Here is a 17,849-nt window from a genome sequence, read left to right on the forward strand (position 1 = left end):
CCTGACCTAGTTCTCTTAAGGCAGGAAATGTGGTCCTATCTTCATTTTGGAGGAAGAGAGGGCAGCTCTCTTGCTCATGTTTGGCAAAGCATGGGTTTTCCATATATTCTAAAAATCATATACAAAGAAATTAGAAATCCACATTACTATTGAAATGGTACCTCCAATTTAAAAAAAAAAAAAGTACCAACTACCTTCTGCTAGAGCTCCTTCAGAGTGAAGCAGAGGTAAATGGGAACCTCTCACCTTGATCTTCAAGGACTTCTCTGTCTAAAGACTAGGGGAGCTTATAAAGCAGTCCCAGTGCCTGGGCCCACGCTACCATCCCTCCCTGTACACTCCTTCACCCCGAGGCTACCAGCCACGGATTCTGATTGGTAACTTTAAAAAGCTCCCTGGGTGATTCTAACAGGCAGCTGGCTGAGTACCAGCAAAATCTCTGAAACATCTCCTCTAGTTACTTAAATACTCGTCAACCGTGTGTTTGGTCTTTCTTGAATTACAGTCCTTGGATGCACCCACAGTCACCATTCACTTCCTAGAACACATTGGATGGCAATGCTGATTCTGTTTTCAGAAACCAAGTGTGGTCACTGCAGTTACCAATATATGCACTTCTCCTTGATGTCCGTGAGCTGTCTCTTTCATAAAAGTCCACTCTCCTTTATTCTTAATGCTGTCTTTCCTATCTTTCCACTGAATTGGAAGATGCTATCTACAGTTAACTGAGTGTTACCTGTGAAGGGGGGAAACATTTTGGGATTTCATATCCCCTGGGCTCTCACACAGATCCCCTGAAGGCCCTGAAAACACTCAACCATGAAATTTGCTGCACAAATTCGTATACAGAATGTTAAGTTGACCAAGACGACATTAATTAACCTCTACTTGGAAAATTTCATTGGAAACTTTTTGATGAGTATTTTTCAGAACTCTAATTCACTAAAGTTTCAAATTTCATTCCAATAGGAATGAGTAGGAGTACAAAAGTTCACTAAGCTAATGAAGTAAGAGCAGTGTTTCATAGAAAACTAGTACTGTTATTATTAATTAAAATATGATGGGGGCGCCTGAGTGGCTCAGTCGGTTGAGAGTACAACTTCAGCTCAGGTCAAAATCTCATGGTTTGTGGGTTCGAGCCCTGTGTCGGGCTCTGTGCTTAACAGCTTGCTCAGAGCGTGGAACCTGCTTTGGATTCTGTGTCTCCTTCTCTCTCTGCCTCTCTTCCATTCGCACTCTGTCTCTCTCTCCGTCTCTCAAAAATAATGTACAAAATTTTTTTAAATAAATAAATTACATAAAATATGATGATGATAATCCTACCAATACACAGTACGTAGACTGTATATAGGCTCACATCCTGGCTCTACCACTTACCAGCTGTGTGACCTTGGTCAGCCTTCCCTCTGCCTTAGTCTACTCTCCAAAGGATAAATAGTAAAACTCACATCACTGTTGTTGGATTAAGTGAACACACACACACACACACACACGTGGATACATATGCATGGGTCCCTTACAGTGGTGCCTGTTATGATGACTCATTAAGTTCCATCTCTTCCCTGACAACCCAATCCCCACAGAGTGATCTTAAAATCCACATCTGAGGTGCGCCTGGGTGGCTCAGTTGGTTGAGCATCCAAGTTCAGCTCAGGTCATGATACTGTGGTTCATGAGTGCCAGCCCAACACTGGGCTCACTGCTATCAGCCAGTCAGTGCAGAGCCCACTTGGATCCTCTGTCCTTCTCTTTCTGCCCCTTCCCTACCTGCACTGTCCCAAAAATAAATATTAAAAAAAAAATCCATATTTGATCTTATCACTCGCCTACTCAATGTCTTCCACAGTCCCCAGGGCCAGGCACAAAACCTGTGAATACAATGTACAGGGCCTTTCACAACCTGATTCCCACCTATCTTACCACATGGAGCCCCACCTGAAAAATATATTGCAGCTCCAGCCAACTTAGTTTCTCCAATAAGCCACTGTCTTATCTCAGGGTCTTTATCCATTTTCTCTGCTCCCCTCTCAAGAGGTTCACACCCTTCAGTACTCATCACTTTCAGAAGAAAGCCAAACTCCTGAGATGGGCCATGGTCTGGAACCCACTAATTCAAATTTAGAGTCAATACCTAGATTGCCCGCAAACTTAGATATCATGCATTCATTCATAGGAGAAAGGATTCTCACTACCTGAGTATCCTGTCTGCCAACAAAGAAGGTGATGGGGGCGCCTGGGTGGCTCAGTCGGTTAAGCGTCCGACTTCAGTTCAGGTCATGATCTCATGGTTCGTGGGTTCGAGCCCCGCGTTAGGCTCTGTGCTGACAGCTCAGAGCCTGGAGCCTGTTTCAGATTCTGTATCTCCCTCTCTCTCTGACTCTCCCCTGCTCACACTGTCTCTGTGTCTCTCTGTCTTTCAGAAATAAATAAAACATGAAAAACAAAAAGACAAAGAAGGTGATGGCAGATTGTTATGACGGCACTTCAGCCACACAGGAGGCTGACCTGTGAATTCTGAGTTTAGAGTAAATGCCATCCTCTCTCTATGCCTCTGCCTCCTGTTTGCTGTAGGCACAATTTTTAATTTATTTCCATTTTAAGTTGTTATTTCTCTATTTGTGTAACTGCAAAGAGCAGAGGAAGGCATGCTTTTTCAGCAAATACAAGTCTGGGTGTTTTTAAGGACAGTGCTCATTTGATCTCATTATTCTGCCAGTTAATTGACAGGAAAGAATGTCCTAATTGCTCATTAACTCTGAAGATGTCCCCCTTGTATAGTGTCAAGGTCTCAGAGACGCAGGGTACACAGCATCTGTACAAACTGCTGCTGCTTTGGGGGACACAGCGTAAGTTTCACACAGCTTAAAAAAAAACAAACAGCAGATGTTTTTGATTTTTGCTTCCAACAATCTTATCTATAATAGAGTAGTGGTGAGTTATTTTCTCCTCCGGCTAATAAGATGAACCACATTGCTGATTAAATACTATTTTCTGGGGCCCCACGGTTTTTCACAGCCATCACTTATGGAAATCATTCTTGGTGGATGGTAATCTGCCAAAATGGCAATGGATTTTTAAACGGTACTTCGAGAAAGGTACTCCTCGAAGGACTTTGGCTTCTACCCACCCATGTCCCCATATGCGGGACTGTGATGAGTAAAACCGTAACAGAAAGAAGCCATCGACACAGGCGGTGCTCAGGCCCCTTCCTCAAAGTGTTCGGAGAAAGCCAGCATTACTCTAAACAGGGCTGCCCACATGCCAGGAAGCCTGGTCTGCATGCTTCTGTGATTATATAAAACATTAAAATGACAATCAGCAAATAATTAGGGCTACCAAGGGCTGGGAAATGTCATAACTTGACAATGGTCATCGTGTCAAAATTATGCTCAAAATGGGCCTTTCTGGGCCTGAGTCATCAAAGTCAGGGGCTTATTTCCCTCTGTGCCCCCAAATGTCCCAGCAAAAAGCGTCCTGGATGCAACAGCAAATTACCTGGAGGTTTACAATGTATCTTTGTCCCAGCAGTGTGTCAAAAGAAGGGCCCCACTAACCCCCAGAGACACAGCTTATTTAAAGTTATAATGAAGACAGCAGGTGCTCTATACAGATGTCACTTCTAGGAGTCAGTTATTAAACACTTAATCTCCCTTACTGTCTACTGTCCCTGGGCGAGCTACACTTTATGTTCCTTCAGCATCACTGTAGCCAAAAGCAAACTGTTTCCTTTTAGTCTCACAGAGCTGAAAATTAAAAACGACTGGGCTCTGGGTTGTTTAGGTGGATTTGCAAAGACTTCTAAATGTAGTGATTCAGGAGTCAACCCATACTGTTTTCTAGTCACACAAAACTGTATTTTGCAACACAACAATGCTCTCCCACAGAAAGCATGCCAGACGTCTTTCCCTGGTGACCCAAACCGCTGCGTTCTAAACACCACACAACCTTTCGTTCAGACGAAGTGCAACAGATAGCAAAGGACCACACTCGAAAAAATGTACGAAGCTTTACATTTCCTACACTGTCAGGTAAAATGGGCCCGCCTGGTACAATGGTTCTGAAACTCTGTGCGAAAGCAGCCTCAAACTAAACCAGAATCCAGCATGTTCTGGAACCTTAAGGAAACAATCACTGCAATAGCCAGGGAGAGCTAGCTACTAAAAACAGGAGCCGCGGGCCTTCTTGCCTAAAGTGCATGGATCACTTTAGCCTGGAAGGTTCAGAGGAAAGATGGAAAGGGAAAGGGGAGAAGCAAAAAGGAAAAGGGGAGACTGGATCTGGAGCGATCCTAGTTTGAAAGCCAGGCTCTGCTCAGCCTCCTCCATCACTCTGACTGCCCATCGGTAGCCTGCAGAGGCTGGAAGTGAATGAATGAGGCGTCTCTGCACTTGTCCACAGCAAAACCACCTGCAGCCTTACATGGAATGGGGCTGTGGAGAACATCACAGAACAGCATGGCTAACAGTAAACATTTTTAGCAATGCCCAGATTCATTTTAATAATTTTTTTTCCTTAGAAAGGTTCTACATGATTTTGTAGAAATTTTCGAAAAGGGAGTTAAGTCAAAACAAGAAAAGTCACCCTAATCTTATGCTTGAGAAATAAGGATAAGTGGCATTTTGTGAAATATTATCCCAATCTTTTTTTACAGTACATTCACTAGGTCTTTTTTAATGACTGAGTATTAGTCTATATCATAATTTATTTAACCTGTCCCTTCTCAGGGCATGATTAGGCCATTTGCAATTTTTCCAAAGCAGATGATTACAATGTCATTTTAATCAGCCTAATATTTATAGTGATCTTCATAACACTGCACAATTTTGGTACAACAAAAATAGATTTGAATAACACAGATGTGACACAGGAAGGTTTCTGGTCCCTAATTGAGATTCATGAAGATATATAAATACATAGTATGCATGACTCTCACATCTGGCTCTCCGTAACTAAATACAACAGAATTATAAATAGTTCTGGACCCTTGGAGAACCGCCATGTGATGAAACTAGACCACTGTGAAAGCCATTTGTGAGTCTATAATAAATGGAAACCAACGTATGACTTGATTTTTCTTACTAGCAAGACAACACAACAAAATAAATGGAAGACTGCGCAACTCTGACAAAGGGAACTTTGAGAGGCAGAGTGGATGACACCGGAAATTCTCATGGGACTAATTCCCACTCCTAAGGAGCAGGAGAAATGTGTGACAGCCTGATGTAAAATTCTGATGTCTTAAGCCACATCTAATGTGAGCATATTCATTCCTTTTTGTTCTCAATCATTTCTCCTCTAAAAGGAAAGTTACTAGGGGCACCTGGGTGGCTCAGTCAGTTAAGCGCCCGACTTAGGCTCAGGTCGTGATCTCACAGTTTGTGGGTTCAAGCCCTGCATCAGATCTGTGCTGACAGCTCAGAGCCTGGAGCTTGCTTCAGATTTTGTGACTCCCTCTCTTTCTGCCCCTCCCCTGCTCATACTCTGTGTGTGTTTGTCTCTCTCTTAAAAATAAACATTAAAGAAAGTTTTTTAAAGGAAAGCTACTGAACAAAAATAGAGCCCTATTAAAATGAATGATGCAAATACCCTTACTTAAAATGTCACTGATGTTTCCATATTAAAAGCAGTATTTTCACATTCATATGCTATAAATTTTGGTAGAAATGAATGACAGCCAAGATGACTATTTATGATTGTCTATAGTAAGCACTTTTTTAAAAAAATTTTTTTGAGTGTGTGTCCTTTAAGGTACCTTAGATGCAGGTTTCTTGTGTAAAAGGGAGTTCTTTCCCTACAGAAAACCATTTATTTTGTGATTTTTAAATGTATCCAGATCTGTTGCTTAAACAAAAACTGAAAACCAACCAAACAAGAGGACTTAGCCAATCATATGCGGACAGGTGAAGACAGCAGTCATGGAAATGTCATTGTTATTCTATAAGCAATACGGTCTTTCTAAATGTAGCCACAACCACCTCCGTGTTCAGTGCTCTGAATTCAGGAAAATCACAACAGCCAAACCACCTTCAAGAACACAAACATAACTCCAGCTCAGTTAGGTTTTGACTATGTGGACAAAAGGTCCCTCCTGTCACCAACAATTCAGTGGCAGCCTAGAAATGCTTTTTTAAACAGGCTCTGTTGTAGGACATAAACAGTGTCCCAACTAGTGTCCCTTCTTGTCTGGTGTTTACCACTTAGAATATGACCCTGGGCAAATCATTTAACTCCTCTGTGCCACTACTTCACAATCTGAAATAACGAAGATAATTATAAATGTTTCTTTTATGTGAACGTTCCTTGCTCCATAGAGAGGCACTTAATTCTTGTTGACTTAGAAAGAATTTCACCACAACATTTGCTGTGGTTTCCTTCTGGGTGCCTATGCTATGGGGAGGGGCTGCAAGGATACACCTCAAATGTTATGTGGTTCTTCTCTGGGTGGTGTGCTTATGGGTTCTTTTTGGTCTTCTTTTCTCATCTGTATTTTCCACAGCAAATACATATTGCTTTTATAACCGGAACAACAAATGTTAACCAAATTCTCAAGATGGTTATAGGTGAGATCAGGCAGCCACCATCAACCTGTCTTGGGTCCTCAGCACAGTCTCCCTCAGGACATCTGGAATTCAGGTGCAACTTCCAGAAAAGGAGTTGAGCGCTGACCATTCCAATGGCGAAACAGAAGCAGAAACGTGCAGCGATCACAGCACACATCTTACCAGATGTTAGCACACGTGCATCAGATCCGTTTGTCACACTATCACCCATCTCCCTTACCTCAAAAGCCAGGTGGTCTCTGCCCCTGGCGACAGGGAGAAGCTGAAAGTCTGTCTGTAGTCACGTCCAGAAGGCGGAGGTGAAAACTCACTCAGAGATTCAGCTGTAGGGTGGACTCACGGGAGCTCTAGAAATGTGTATCCAATCTAGCACCTTCCAGGGAGGTCTTGACTCCCAGGCTCCTCATACCTGCATCCCCAGAGCAGGACACTGTCAACAATAATCGAGGCCAAGTTAGCAGACATGTATATAGATGGTGATGGGCTATTAAGTCTCTTGGCTTCTCTGAGTCTGTTTGGGCAAAATCAGGTGTCAGATATGATGCCTCGTAAGGTCACTGCCAGCAGGTCACAGTTACATATGAAACTGGTGCTGCTTTGTCCTACTCTTTGTCATTGACTTTAAACATAATCTAAATAAATTAAGCAAAGGGTCACAATAACATACCCATCCCCAAGATTTAAACTGAAGTCACATGCTTAATATGCTCAACAAGGTAGCTCTTTACAACACCAAACTCATCAATAGTGTCATAGTTAACCTCAAAGATGAAGAGGAACTATTAAGACACAGTCATGAGAAATGTTATATATATTCACTTTGATGTGTAATTACAATGCTTAAAGAGGAATCAGAAAGGCTCAAATAAAAAGAAAAGAAAATCCAATTCACTGAAAATATCAACTAATGAGTCTATGAAACAAAGTCTGGGCCTTCAAAAAAAAAAAGAAACTTGTTTTGTATTATATTTTAGTATAAATATGTAGGATTAGAAACCTCCTCATACCCTCAATGGTTTAATAAGGATTTAAGATCCACTGTAATTTTAAAGCCCTATTTGATATCTCTTTTCCATATTGATACATTTTGTAGAAATAATAAGAGTTTCTTAAATCAGGTCTATGTTAATAGTTTTCTGCAATTATTTGATTTTATGGGATGCTGACCATACACATAACTTCTGAGATTAAAAACTGTATAGATAGCTTGAGTACACAAATCACTGTATCAGTAAACTTGGTAGTATATAAAATTCTTATATAGCTTAGAGAAAATGGTTTTGCTAAAGTGGAGAATTTCACAGATGGGTAAGTAAAGTGATCAACTCAGAAGTCACCACATCACTTTCGTGGATCTAATATATTGGTGAGCTGAAGAGAAGTCCGTCACTGGTGAGCTGAAGAGAAGTCCGTCACTGAAATCTCCTACTATTCAGCAAAGATGGTAAATAACAGGATTTCTTCATTTCTGTAGCCTGCAATGCTAAATGGTATCTGACGCACACAAGGGGCTCAAACACAGATTTGCTGAGTAACCGCATAAATAATGAACTTGACCGACACGATGAGGGTGCCAGGTAATATTTCCAAGACCTAACTTAAGATCTGGTAGCCCAAAGTGGTCCCCAAGCGTGGGGGAGGATGGAGGGGCCATGGGTGAGTGGAATTGATTCATTACAGTTCCATTTATACTTTTATTGTTAAATCTCCTCATTAGCATCTGAATAATGCCTTTTAATAAATGGTGATCGTGGGGGGTAGCAGCAGAGGAAAAATTATAAATACACGTGTAACTACTACTGTCAAGTTCCCAAATATGTTTAAATTTCATGTATCTTTACTTCTATTTTATTATTTCAGTAACTGCGGGCTATGGTTAATATTTTAAAATCTGGGACATCAAGAGATGCTGCTCCTTTCCAACAGGGACCCAAACAGAACTGGGGCTCACTCCTTTCACAATTTTTCTCCCGGGCTGGGAGATTCACGTATTGTTTCGCAGATTTTAAAACGCATGTGCTTCTGGTTCTTTACGTGCACAATTTGACATCTAGACACAGTCTTGAACATCAAACTTCACTCACTGAAGTATCGCCCAACACAGAGCAGCGAGTAAGAACTGTAATCTGTACGAAGTGTTCTGCAATGATACTGCTTTTAGACAATCCGGCAGATGGTACTTTTTCATTACATAGACACTCTTCCTAGGGGAAAACACACCAATTTACTTAAAAAAAAAAAAAAAAAAAAAGTTATGTGGTCACAGAGAATTAGCTGTATGTCTCTGTCCTGGCCCATAATGCCTCTGCCAACCCACGGCCAGCCGTGAGCATTTGCATATGTTAAAAACTGCCAACCGCATTATGCCTGCCCTGGGCCAAGGAAGGATCATATAATCATGCAGCCAAATAAGCTACCACCGTCTAAGCCACGTATTTATCGATTTGGGTCTGCCGTGGATGGCTGTGTGAGTTTCTATTGCTGAAACGGTCTTTCATCCCTAAGACCTGAGACCTACAGGTCAAACACCAATATTCCCCACGGTTCCCAGAACCCTCCACCTCTTTCTGGCCACACTCCTCCTACTCAGTCCATTACTACACAATAATGGAAAAGGAAGACAAGACCCAATTCAACTCTTTACTATAAAATAATAATAATAATAATAATAATAATAATAAAATGAAAGTCTGATGATATTCAGGCATTCTCACCTCAAGTAAAGTAAATATGCCAGGACTGAAATGCAGGCCACCGAAGTCCCTATCATTTTCTCTTTGTGCCACACCAGGAGAGAGAGAAAGAATGAACGTAATGTGTTCCATTTTCTACAAACGTGTCCACACGATAAAGAAACAAGACAAATGCTGCTCTTATAGACCCTGGTGTAGCTTCAGTAAAAAGCAACGTTGTACATTAGTCTTTTTTTTTTTTTTTTTAACCTAAAATGTGTCTCGGTTGGTTCCTATGAACACAGAATGCTTACAAACAAGATTCAAAGATATTGTCAAATAATCTGGTAATAACAAAAGCACTAGATATTGATTTGGAACCTCAACATTTTCCCCAAAATGGCTCCCCCGGCAATTTCACGTCGGGAAACTCAGAGACAAAGCAACAACCAGATTCATTCTGAAGCCAAGACCTTTGTAGCATATTCCACCATGGCTTCACATATGGCCAACCAGCAACCCCCAACTGTACGGTGTATGTGTGTGTGAGGGGGGGTGAGAGATCTGCCTGATTTTCACGAGAGAGCCAAAGTGTGATCGTGGCCATTTGCCTTTCAGAAAGAGTCTAAGAAAAGCGGCACAAGTTCCTCCACATGTCAGCAAGGATTTCCAGCTTTAACCAGGGCACATGCTCCAGGCTGGCAGACAGAAGTTGAAAAGAACACAGCTTTGTACCCGGCCGCCAGCTGAACTTGGTGGCAGGCTATTTAAAAAAAAAAAAAAAAAAAAAAAAAAGGCACAAATTATACATAGAAGGATGTGGGGGAGGGGAGAGAGGAAAATGCAATGAGCTAATGTTCCCACTTGGCATCTGCCTTTTGACTCAAAGAAAGAGATGGCTCTTTTCCAAAATTTTTCTATTATTGTGCTATCAGCTGCCTCTTGGACTTGCTTATAAAAGCGGAGACCGCCAACAGAACAAGACAAGATTTCTGTGGAGAGTAGTAAATGCGCAGGCTCCTTGAAATAACAGGGATTCCACGATTTCTCCTACAAAGGCTACTTTGGGATGAGTATTCCCGGCATGAGCTTCAGGACATGTACAGCCGGGTCCTGTTGAGGGCTATGCCAACAGCGAATTGTGAGGTTAAAAAAGTGCCACCTTGATTCTTTAATTTCCTCCTCCAGGATAATTTAACTAAAGAACAATCTGAAACTAATTGGTGCTGGAGGTTTCTTGCTGGACTGGCATTCAACCAAATGAATTTCTATTAGTTGGCCCTTTCAAATCTCAGCATTGCTCTATGACACTAACTTCTTGCTCTGAAAACTATAAATCAAAGAGAAAAAATTAAGCATCCAGCCCTTTGAAAAAGGACTATAGATTCTGCCTACTTCGTGACAGGAGGATCTTATTCAAACAAACAAACACGAAAAGGTAATAAGTAAATGTACTAAGAATGATAGATTCAAACCCCAGTTAAGAACAAGGAATGTTTCCAACTTCTCTTTGGGGTGCAGAAAGCTAGGGAAAGCATCACTCCTATCCTTATAATAAACATAAATGCTGGACAATCTGCAAATTAATAACTTTTTCTGAACCATCAAGGAGCTGAGGCAGTAAGGCAGCTAAACAGAGGTCTAAAAGGTACCTGAGCCCTTGCGTACCTAGAACACACGGCTGGATGCTCAAAAAAAGAATTTGGCCGAAACCATGAACGAATTGCTAAAGGCTGAGTGTGAGCAAGAGAACACAGGTTATACTCATGGAAATATAACACAAAGTGTACTGGGGGCTACAATATAAGAGTTCACACCCACTTCTGGGCTCTTCTCAGAACCTCTTGTGGGCCTCCCAAAACGGACAGTTGAGTCCACAGAAAACATCCTTTGTCAGTCCTGGGAGAAAGCACAGCAGTCAGGGCAGGAAAGGTTTGTTTAAAAAAAAAAAAAAAAAAAAGACTGCCCCGATCCTCCTTCTGTATCCCTATGGAACGAAAGCCGTCACTGCCTGGGAGAAAGGCAAAGACCACTCTTTCCTTAAGGAACATGGTGAAAACCTACTGCAGCCTAGAAAAGGAGGAGGGGAAATGAAAAGGGACCTCTAGACTTGGGGGCGGGCCAGGAACACGGAGAAGGCCATAACTCTAATCACGACACAGTCACTGCCTAGGATCAAGGCCTAATCAGAGCGTACCCCGCTTGCCCGCCACCCCAGACTATAAAACCACAGGAAGCAGCAGCAGCAGCGTGCACCACGGAGAAGGGGCATGAACTGCCCAAGCACAGCACAGAGGAGACGCTGCTGAAGGTCAAGCAGATGCCGAGAGAATGTCTTCAGCAAATCGGCCCCCACCCTAAAAGACAAGGTAACCTGGAGGAATCTCAAGTGTTTGGTGTACAGAGGGTAACCACAGCAACCCTAAGCATTCAGGAATACCGAATTATATATATATATAAATATAAATGTTTTCATATAACTCATATAATTCAGAATGCAGTACGCAATAGAACAGGTAGATAATCAGAATGGGGGTGCTGAACTGTCAATCTAATTAACGTTTATAGAATATTTCACCCAACCAGAGCAGAATACCCATCCGTTTCAGGAGCACATGGTATTTTCACCAGGATGGACCATAAAATGTCACAACCAGGTGAGCCTCATCCTGAGAATGCAAACCTTCTTCAACTTTGAAATTCAAAATAATTTAAGAAGAAAAAAACATACAATAATCTCAACAAATGGAAGTTCTTGAAAATGACTACTTAGAACAGCCTACCTTCCCCTCCAAAAAAATACTTAGGTATAAATCTAATACATAGAGGGTCTAGATGTTCAAAAAATCTAGCGGTATGAAAATATACAACAGAAAAAATACAACAGAACACTGAAGGAAAATAAGTAAGGTACAAAATAGTACATACTATACAGTCAGAAGTTTATAAAATTAACTCAAACCAAATACTTTCTGCATAGGGAAAAAAAGGCTACAAAATATTAAGGCCTTTAAAATAATGTTTTTTGGGGGGCACCTGGGTGGCTCAGTTGGTTGGGCGTTCGACTATGGCTCAGGTCATGATCTCACAGTTCATGAGTTCAAGCCCTATGTCGGGCTCTGTGCTGATGGCTCAGGGCCTGGAGCCTGCTTCAGATTCTGTGTCCCCTTCTGTCTCTCCTCTCTCTCTCTCTCAAAAATAAGCAAACATTAAAAAAAAAATTTTAAACAATGCCTCTTTGGTATATTTTTTTAAGTTTATTTTTTTATTTTTATTTTGAGAGAGAGAAAGAGAGAGAAAGAGCATGTGGGTGAGCAGGAGAAAGACAGAGAGAAAATCCCAAGCGGGCTCTGCACTGTCAGCATGGAGCCTGATGCAGGCCTTGATCTCACATACCTTGAGATCATGACCTGAGGGAAAGAAATGAAAAGTTGGACACTCAACTGACTGAGCCACCCAGGAGTGCCATGGTGTCTCATTCTTAATAAGACAATCACAAAGTGTTTTAAAGAAAATAAGCCTGAAATTTATAATATAAACAGTTTGTAAAGCTAATCCCTTTGCTGCCACCTGAGCCTGTAAAGTGCACTTTGCGAAGTCTCGTTAGGTCAACTTCCTTAGAACTCATCCCATATGTTCTTAAAATCACTCACTGAAAATAAAGTTCCGTGGTCAGAGGAGTTTAGAAAACAGTCATTTAATAAACTGGCTTCCCAATTAGAACTGTGCCATGCTGCATCTTTAAGGGGATATAGTTTGCTATATTTTTATAGCTTTGCAGTGTTTCCCAAATCTATTTGGATGCAGTACTTGGCGGGGGTGCAGGGGGAGCAAGCCAGAAGGTACCGGGTTGTTTCCACTGACCTTCCAAAGTAGGCTGCAGACAACATATTATTTTGCTTCTAAATACTTTAGTGTGTACCTCCCAAGAACAAGGGACATTCTGCTGCTTATCCATGACACCATCGTCACCTCCAAGAAACTCAGATTACTTCCCTAACAACATCTAATATCTAGTCCAAATGCAGAATTCCCATTTCCTTATAAACTGTTTTTACAGCCACTCCTTCAAGGTTCTCATGTTATGTTTGACTGTTATTTACTCTTAATACAAAACACCACCCTGTTTTTTGTTTTTTGACACGGATTTTTTTTTTCTCCAGGAGACCAGTCTCCTTGAATTGCAGAAATCCCATGTTTTGTCCAATTATTTCTCCATGGTGCTATTCAGCCTGTCCCTCTATCCCATGTATTTCCTATATACTGACACTTACATCGAGAGGCTCGAAGTCACGTGAAACACTTTCAGCAAGAATATGATGTTGTGTGCCTCATCCGCCTCCCTGGGAAACACACAGGCCATCTCACTAATGACACCTCTGAGCTGAGCTTAATCACTGCGTTGATCTCTCTGTTGCAGAGGTACATTTTCCCCTTTGTTATCAGCATTTCCACTCTGAGGTGACAACTTCCTCACTGTCTGGTCCCTCAACAACCTTTCAGGTGATGGTTTTCGTTGTCGTCGATGGTCTCTGCAGGACCACGCATTATTTCACAGGGTTTCATATTAATTTTTATTTACCTCCTTCAACATTTCCTTATGGGAAAATTGAGTTTGTGATGTACAGGTATGTGAGTTCTGACAAATACAGAGTCGTGTATCCACCACAATCATCACTACACAGAACAGTTACATGGCTTTAAGGAACTGCCCTCGCGCTGTCCCTCGGGGGTCCAACACGAAATCTGGTATAAAGCCCGTGTGCAGTAGCTCTGTTCCACCTGTCCTTATCCCATAATATCTCCTGTCTTGCCTGATAGTGACTAAACCCCTGTTTGCATAGGAATAAAACCATGAAAATTTGTTTTAGTAGAGGCTCTGGGGCCCTGTCCCCAGAAGTTAGGATTCCGAGGCTAAGCGTGCTGTTAGCAATTGTGATACCAGTAACCCATTGAGTATATGCGATGTAATGATATGAGAATGGCCCTAATTCTCTCCCTTGCCTTCTATCCATCCTCTTCACAACGTGACTCTGCAGCTCCTGCCATGAAGAGGTGGCTTCTACTTCTGCATCCCAGGAGTCTGGGCAGCGTATTCATTTCAGCAACAAATACAATGGAATTGACAACGTGCCAGCCTAAGAATCGTTTTCACTCTCTCAGAAGCTTTGGGCTGAGGCCTGGTGGATGAGCCTGGGCCAGCCGGCTGGCCAAGCAGGGGTGCACGGCCTCATCTCCACCATCGCCTCACACGACGGTCAGTCAGGCAAGTGAATGGGGTCATCCCCCAGCAGTCAGCTCCAGGTGACCCACCACAGACCCCTCAGCACAGAGGGCGAGCTAAGGTCACTTAAGCTTTGGCCAGCTGCACTATATGCTCTAGAGCAAGACAAAATGTTTACTGTTTTTAGCTGTGTGTGTGTGTGTGTGTGTGTGTGTGTGTGTGTGAGAGAGAGAGAGAGAGAGAGACAGAGAGAGAGAGAGAGAAAGAGAGAGAGAGAAAGAGTGAGTATGTGTCTGGGTGATCTGTTACATATACACCATAATTCTGATATGCTTTACCCAAGAAATACTGACTTAACTCTTCCTCTCCATTTCTCTTGCCGCCTTCCTCATTGTTTCTCGTTTGGACTACTGCTGTCATTTGACCTCCATGCACACTGCTGCTAAAGTCATAAGCCGAGTTGTCACAGCTGATGCATTCTTATCATCTAGCATAATGCCTCTGCTCCCCACAGGTGCCTGGTCCTTCCTGTGCAACGACTGTAGCCAGATTCGTAAAGCACAGCTCGGATCACGTCCCTCCCGCACACAGGACTCTACTGGCAGTCACTCCACATTCCAGGTCCATTTTCCACTTGGCCTGTTTAATTCTAGGACCTTTGGGCTCAGACCGCAGCCTTGCTTCCCATTCTTCTTCCCTGCCTTCACTTAATGCTCCCTTCGAACTGGAGGGCTGGCTGACCACGCCCTCACCACCTGGTCTATGGGACACTGACTCCCGCCTGGAAGACCCGCCCACATCTCTGCCAACTCCCTATGTCCTTGAAGGTCCAAGTCCTCTGTGAGGGTCTGGTAGCTGTGGTTAAGGCAGAGCTCACCCCTCTCCCTACCTCAATTGGTTGGCCTGCGCCTTTCTTAGCTGAGCACTCCCACCTTAGCACCTGCTATGAGAGTTACCTGCTCCCTGCGGCATCCAGCAGGCATCTCCTCCACCCAAGACTGTGAACTTTTTGAGGAAGAGTCCATCTTTTACCTCTGTGTTCCCTGTGTACCTAACACAGTCCATGAAACATCATAAGACCTTAATAAATGCTTATTGAATGAATGAAGAGATGGTTTTTAGTCACTTAGTAAAACAAGAGTAACAGTAATAAGCCAACTCACAGCAAAGATGGCAAAATAAATACAGTGCTTTTCATATATCGGTCTGTAAAAGAAATCTTCTGGAAAGCCTGTTCAAAACACACATTCCTAGGCTCTGCCCCCAGAGAGACTGGGTTCGGTAGGTCAGGAGTGGAGCCCTGAGTGTGAATTCTTATCTAGCTGTCCATGTGATTTGGTGGAAGGTTTGTGGGCAATATTTTGCTAGACAGTGGTATACAGCCTGCTTTATAATGAATTCCAAAACGAGCTCCTTCTTTCGTGTACCTAAGAATTTTTTTTCCCTGACTTTAATGCCAAAGCATTGTGTTCGGTGAACCTGTAAAAAGAACAATTTTAACAATACATACATAGTCTGGCACCTCGTTAGCTTAGGTTGCTGGGAATAGGGCATCACACTGTGTTCTTTGTAATGACAATCTGCACATACTTTTTTTTTTAATCTACATATCCTTTTTATAAACTATTTAAAGTTTAATTTGTGACACACAGTCCTTTTTCAGACCATCTCACTATGTGAGGCATGCTTTAAAATAAGAGAAGGGCGTGAAATTCCTACCGCGGTCCCAGAGGCTGGCTCTTAATGCTCTCTCAAGCTGCTCCTCCTCGCTCAGCCCTGCTGTGTAGGCATCATAGTTCCTGGGTACTTCTTCAGAGTAAGCTGGCCCGCCGTGGGGGTAATAATCCTGATACGTGGAGTAGCCTACGGGCACAATGAAAAGGCTATAGAACATTGGCATGTACTGTTCTTTCCATTCTCCTGATTTTGTAAGCAAAGACAATAAAATAATTGATGTCATCATTTTGAGTACAGTAAGAACCGCCAAAGTAAGAAAAGATGACAAATGGAGAATGCCTCCGTGAGGCTGGCACTGATAGGTCTTAACACTGCTGTACCCACAGTGCCCAATGTGGAACTGGACACGCTGAATCCTCATGTGCTAAAGAGGAAGGAGCTATTAACTGAGAAGCTCTGAGTGGTCCTGGTATGGGCTATTTTCACCTGGAGTGGATTCTTACAGTTCAGAGCTACACAATACTTGGGGTATTTTCTGTGAAGTGCTCAAGAGAGTGAAGGTAATGACTGAAATGACAGTTGATAAAACCTGTCTGTGGCTGCATAGAATGGGAGGCAGATACCATTTAATGCAGATACCACAGGATTTCTGTGCTGGGTAGGCTACTTGGGACAGTAACAACTACACTGAGAGATACACAAGGCAGGATCTCTGTAATTATAATTGTATGTCAAAGAACATGGTTTCTATTAATAGCCCTTTCAAGAAATTGGTTGCAGGATACAAGAGAAGAAATGACCTGCTCATTAAATAAACCTTTAAGTATCAGACTTACATACCCCATTACTAAAGGTCAATTACAGAGCAAAGTTCACGTCTGTTTCCATCAATCTTCTTAGGTTAGTTTGAGTCTACTCCTCACATTTCCTTTAATTGCCCACTTTTATGTAATTTGTTTGGAAGAGAATTTTTCCCCTCAAAGACTCCCAAGCTAATTCTGATATAATGAGAGAGAAGTTAGTAATAGTCTGTTTTAACTTTATCCCTTCTTTCCTTCCATTATCATATCCTTTGGAAGTGAATACTTGAAAGGTTAACTAATGTGCTTTTTGTTCATGATGAAAATTCCTAGCCTGTACTATGAGTCCTGTGTCATATGTCTCCCAACATAGTACATGCCTGAGTTTAAATTTCTTATTGCTTTAGTAAAACTATAGGAAAACACACACACACACACACACACACACACACTCAACCCAAAATAGAGGTACACTGTGGGGTAGAATCTGGTTAATGAAGATTTCATATTCAGAATATTTGATAATTGGTCCTGAGGCTATTTTAAAATTTAGTTTTACGTTGGTTATAAATAAAATGCAAGATTAAAAGGGAAACAGTTTAACTATCTCCCATAAGAATTTTTGGGCACTCCAAAAGTCCTTATTTTCATAGAAACAATGGAATGATAATAAAACACACTGATCTAGTTTCAGCTGATAATCTGAAGTGATGATACATGTCTATACTCTTACCGGTTATTATAATACTCTGCTATCTTGGTACTGTTTTACTAAATGTCCAGGAAAGTCACTCACAAAGTGAATGATTTAAGTAAACATTAAATAAAAATTTTCAAGATTTTGGGAATTAATTCTGACAAACCTTGCTCCTAAGGTAGTAAAAAATTAGTGGAAATTTACTAAATACCTCCAATG

The 17,849-nt window shown here is 42.0% G+C and overlaps 1 protein-coding gene across 6 annotated transcripts in view; it reads right to left on the reverse strand.

The window, feature by feature from the left end:
• Window positions 1-17,849, reverse strand: part of RHBDD1 (rhomboid domain containing 1) — a 131,802-nt gene that overhangs the window by 40,467 nt on the left and 73,486 nt on the right. For 2 of the 6 annotated variants that reach the window (XM_039257617.1, XM_039257618.1), the window contains exons 6-7: window positions 16,176-16,319; window positions 6,893-7,071 (exon numbers count right to left, since the gene is read on the reverse strand). In XM_039257617.1, coding sequence (XP_039113548.1) covers window positions 6,908-7,071; window positions 16,176-16,319 — 308 coding nt within the window. In that variant the 3' untranslated portion in view covers window positions 6,893-6,907. Of the gene's footprint in view, window positions 1-6,892; window positions 7,072-9,314; window positions 9,996-13,880; window positions 14,065-16,175; window positions 16,320-17,849 lie in introns of those variants that run through there. The other 4 variants (XM_039257620.1, XM_039257622.1, XM_039257621.1 and 1 more) reach the window with 3 other exon arrangements.

The sequence above is a fragment of the Hyaena hyaena genome, unplaced genomic scaffold (genome assembly GCF_003009895.1).
Source record: "Hyaena hyaena isolate Hyena2069 unplaced genomic scaffold, ASM300989v1 scaffold_628, whole genome shotgun sequence".
NCBI lineage: Eukaryota > Metazoa > Chordata > Mammalia > Carnivora > Hyaenidae > Hyaena > Hyaena hyaena.